Source organism: Sciurus carolinensis, assembly GCF_902686445.1.
Source record: "Sciurus carolinensis chromosome 19 unlocalized genomic scaffold, mSciCar1.2 SUPER_34, whole genome shotgun sequence".
NCBI lineage: Eukaryota > Metazoa > Chordata > Mammalia > Rodentia > Sciuridae > Sciurus > Sciurus carolinensis.
In genome coordinates this window covers 1408948-1413789 of record NW_025920112.1, presented here as the reverse complement: position 1 = coordinate 1413789, position 4842 = coordinate 1408948, and the positions used below count along the sequence as shown (strand labels likewise).

The 4842-nt window shown below is 45.4% G+C and overlaps 1 protein-coding gene across 1 annotated transcript; it reads left to right on the top strand.

Annotated features, from left to right (window-relative positions):
- Window positions 1–566: 566 nt before the first annotated feature.
- On the top strand, window positions 567–1505 carry LOC124973375 (olfactory receptor 2L13-like). Its single transcript, XM_047537329.1, has one exon. The coding sequence runs from the start codon at window positions 567–569 to the stop codon at window positions 1503–1505; it is 939 nt and encodes a 312-aa protein (XP_047393285.1).
- Window positions 1506–4842: the final 3337 nt, after the last annotated feature.

Below are 4842 nucleotides of genomic sequence, written 5' to 3'. Positions count from 1 at the left end.
AAGGTGAGCACTACCATCCTAGGGAGAAGATCCCAATTATCTGAGTGGCAATCGTGACATCTGTGGAGGGGAGATAAGAAATGAGAGATGTGGAAGAGGGAATGTAATTGAGTACCTAGCATCAAGCTCACAGGAACACTGAGTCCCACAGGCCATGTATGTGGTAAACATGCAGGATTTAATTGAGGTTGGTAAGAAAGGTGGAATTCTGGATTTCTCAGGTGCTGAGATCGTTTCATAGAGCCCTGAGGGAGGTTCCTGCCAGGACTCAGCAGGAAGGAACCCTTCTGCCACCTTACTGGGTTTGCTGGACCTGTTATTGGTTTGTATTTCAGAGCCATGTATATTTCCATGACCTGCTGAGATGGTTCCCAGTGAAAACTGGAAGCCACATTCAATTCAAGTCTTAAAATCAATCTAACAAAAACTATGTTGAATGAAAAATTAATTATAAACAAAGTCTAATAAAGTCAATTCCTTGTTATTCTCCTATGCTGATACTTTCATATTTACTGCTTAGTTTTTATTTTTATTTTTCTGTCAAAAAATCAAAGCAGTTAATTTTCATGGAGAAATGGAACCAAACTTCAAATGATTTCATTTTGTTGGGATTGTTACAACCAAACCAAACTGGCCTACTTCTCTTGCACCTGATCATCTTTGTGTTTGTTCTCGCCTGTTTGGGGAACTCAGGAATGACTGCTCTCATCCTCTTGGACCCCCGACTCCACACTCCCATGTACTTTCTCCTCAGCCAGCTCTCCCTCATGGACCTGCTGTACATCTCCACCACTGTCCCCAAGATGGTGTCCAACTTCCTTTCTGGTCACAAGAACATCTCCTTCCTGGGTTGTGGTGTACAAACTTTCTTCTTTGTGACATTGGCATGTTCTGAAGGCTTACTCCTGGCCTCCATGGCCTATGACCGCTTTGTGGCCATCTGTCACCCTCTCCACTATCCCGTCCGCATGAATAAAATCATGTGTCTAAAGTTGATCCTGGGGTCCTGGACACTGAGCTCCATCAACTCCTTGGCACATACCATCTACACTTTTCAAATTCCTTACTGCAGATCCAGGGCCATCAATCATTTCTACTGTGACATCCCAGCTATGATGCTTCTGGCCTGCATGGACACCTGGGTCTATGAGGACATGGTGTTTGTCAGTGCCGTCATCTTTCTCCTCATGCCTTTCCTTGGCATCACTGTGTCCTATGGACGGGTCCTCTTTGCTGTCTTCCACATGCGCTCAAAAGAGGGAAGGAAAAAGGCCTTCACCACGTGCTCCACACATTTAACTGTGGTGATCTTTTACTATGCTCCTTTTGCCTATACATATCTGCGGTCCAAGAATCTCCGCTCACCAGAAGAAGACAAGATTCTTGCAGTTTTTTACAGCATCCTCACTCCCATGCTCAATCCCATTGTTTACAGCCTGAGGAACAAGGAGGTACTGGGCGCCATGAGAAGAGTGTTTGGGATGTTCTCCTCCAGGAAGAAATGAGCTTGCCTGTCCCTGCTCCTCTGCATGGCTTTTTCCATGCAGAATCAGGAGCAGTGCTGTGTAACCAAAGTATGAGACATATGCAATTAAAATTTTTCACTTACACATTTAACTGTAAAATTAATTTAATTGTTATTTTCATATGAATGAGCATTTATGCTAATGAATAGTGTTTTAATTTAATTGAAAGAATTGCAAACAATGTTAATTTTAATTATTGTTAAAACTATAAGAGGAGACCAAGATGGCAGACTAGAGGGTAACTGCATCTCATGTTGGTCCCAAATTCAGGATTCAAGAAGAGAAGGTATTAAGAGACTTGGGACCAACTCAGAGTTACTAGTTGAGTCTCTCCCACTGGGCAGGGCTAATCCGGACCAGGCAGCAGGCCCTGACCACAGGCAACTTCACGGAGCATGGCCACCCAGCAAGAGACTTGTGCACACAGCTAGGCCCGAGTGGGAAGCCTGGACTGTAGGCAGCTTCTTGGAGCAGGGCCACACAACTGGAGACTCCTTTTGCAGGATCAGACTCCCCAGCCCATGTGGTACTTCCAGAGAATAGGGAACATGGCAGAGGAGGGCTGTCAAGTGAGAGACTCACTCTTAGGGCGAGGCTCCCTGGACCAGGCAGTAGTTCTGGACTGAAGGGAACTTCTCGGAGGAGAACTGTCCAGTGATATTTCCCCACCAGGTGAGTTTTCCCTGCCAGGTAAGCCTTTACCACCAGAATGGTATAACCAGAGACCCAGGCCCAGACCAGCCATGCCCCAGCCCACAGTCTAGTCCCCTTTGGGTTGACCATCCATCAACAAATAGAGGCTCTCTGCCCACTAGCAGAGATATACCCCACCTGAAGGCCACCACCACTAGAGGAACAGCTTTCTTGTGGATCAGTGCATTATCAACTTCCACCAAACTTTAGGCTACTGTAGGCTAGGAGGTGAGTTATTGGAAATTTACAGGGACACTATTAGTCCATAGAGAAAATCTGTACTATCTCAGAGTTTCACTACTAGAGAGGAAAATACCTGATCAATATGAGAAAACAAGAAAAGAAATGTCCCAAATAAACCTAGATGCTGCATCAATAAAATCCAATGACAGCATGGAAGAAGAAATGTCAGAAAGGGAGTTCAGAATGTATATAATTATAATGATCAGAAAGCAAATGATGAGGGGGCGATCCAATATGGCAGACTAGAGGGTGACTGCATCCCCAGTTGCTCCAGAACCCAGGAGTTAAGAAGGGGAGGCATTGAAAAACTTGGACTAAAATAGAGCCACGGGTGAGTCTGCCCACTGGGTAAAGCTCGGCCTGGGTGGCAGGCCCAGATAGAGGTGACTTATCGGATCAGGGCAGGGCAGCTAGAGTCTTCCACAGTCAGCCCAGCGCACTCCGGCGGTGGGCCCCTCCCACACAGCCAGCTTCTCCAGGTTCTTGGAGCAGGCCACCTACTGAGAGCCTTTCTGATCAGAACAAGCTCCAAGTCCCAGAGCCAGCGCGGCATACTCCAGCCCACGAGTGTCTTCAGGGACCAGGACAGGGCAGCCAGAGACTTCCCCAAGCAGCCCGGCCCCCTGTGGTGGGAGGCGCCTTTCAAGGCTAGCTTCTCGGAGCAGACTGCCCAGTGAGAGCCTTTCTACATAGAGCCAGCCACAAGTCCCCGAGCCAACAGAGAGCTTCGATCTGCAAGCAGCCTGTGGGATCAGGGCAGGGCAGCCAGAGACTTCTCCAGGTGGCTCTGCCCACTCCGGCCGCAGGCTCTTTCCACAGGGCGATCCAAGATGCCAGCCTAGAGGGTGACTACATCCCCAGTCGCTCCAGAACCCAGGAGTTAAGAAGGGGAGACATTGAGAGACTCAGACAAAAATAGAGTCGCGGGGTGAGTATCCCCCACTGGGTGAAACGTGGCCTGGGCAGCAGGCACAGATAGGGGTGGCTTATCAGAGCAGGGCAGGGCAGCTAGAGTCTTCACCAGGTAGCCTTCCACACTCCAGCGGTGGACTCCTCCCACACGGCCAGCTGCACGGTGCAGGCCCCCAGTGAGAGCCTTTCCGCACAGAGCCAGCTCCAAGCCCGGGAACCAGTTGGGGGCTAGGGGCAGCTTTCTTCGGAAGCACTGCATTATCAAGTTCCTCCAAGACTTCAGGCTACTGAAGGCTGGGAGGTGATACACTGGAAATCTACCGGGACACTATAAGCCAATAGAGGAAATCTGCAATATCTCAGGGTCCCACTGACAGCTGACCAATATGAGAAAACAAGGGAAGAAAATGTCCAAAACAAACCTAGATACTACATCAATAAAACCCAATGACAGCACAGCAGAAGAAATGTCAGAAAGGGAGTTCAGAATGTACACAATCAAAACAATCAGGGAAGCAAATGAGGAGATGAAAGAGCAAATGCAGGCATTGAAGGAGGAGATGAAAGAGCAAATGCAGGCATTAAATGATCACACCAATCAACAGTTAAAAGAGCAAATATGGCAAGCAAGACATCATTTCAATAAAGAGATAGAGATACTGGAAAAAAAAAACAAACTAAAATACTTGAAATGAAGGAAACAATAAACCAAGTTAAAAACTCCATAGAAAGCATAACCAATAGGATAGAACACCTGGAAGACAGAACCTCAGACATTGAAGACAAATTATTTAATCTTGAAAACAAAGTTGGACAAACAGAGAAGATGGTAAGAAATCATGAACAGAATCTACAAGAATTATGGGATATCATGAAAAGGGCAAATTTAAGAATTAATGGGATTGAGGAAAGCTTAGAGAAACAAACCAAAGGAATGAACAATCTATTCAATGAAATAATATCAGAAAATTTCCCAAATATGAAGAATGAAATGGAAAATCAAGTACAAGAGGCTTATAGAACTCCAAATATACAAAATTACAACAGACCCACACCAAGGCACATTATTATGAAAATACCTAACATACAAAATAAAGACCGAATTTTAAAGGTTGCAAGAGAAAAGAATCAAATTACATTCAGAGGGATACCAATAAGAATATCAGCAGATTTTTCAATCCAGACCCTAAAAGCTAGAAGAGCCTGGAACAACATTTACCAATCCCTGAAAGAAAATGGATGCCAACCAAGAATCTTATACCCAACAAAACTTACCTTCAAATTTGACGATGACATAAGATCCTTCCATGAAAAACAAAAGCTAAAAGAATTTATAAAAAGAAAGCCAGCATTACAGAACATTCTCAGCAAAATATTCCATGACGAAGAGATGAAAAACAACGATGCAAATCAGCAACAGGAGGCAGTAGCCTAAAGGAATAGCCAAAAAAAGGAGAAACCAAATCAT

What these genes read in the sequence shown, in the direction of transcription:
- LOC124973375 (XM_047537329.1), top strand. Translation starts at nt 567, where the DNA reads ATGGAGAAATGGAACCAAACTTCAAATGATTTCATTTTGTTGGGATTG.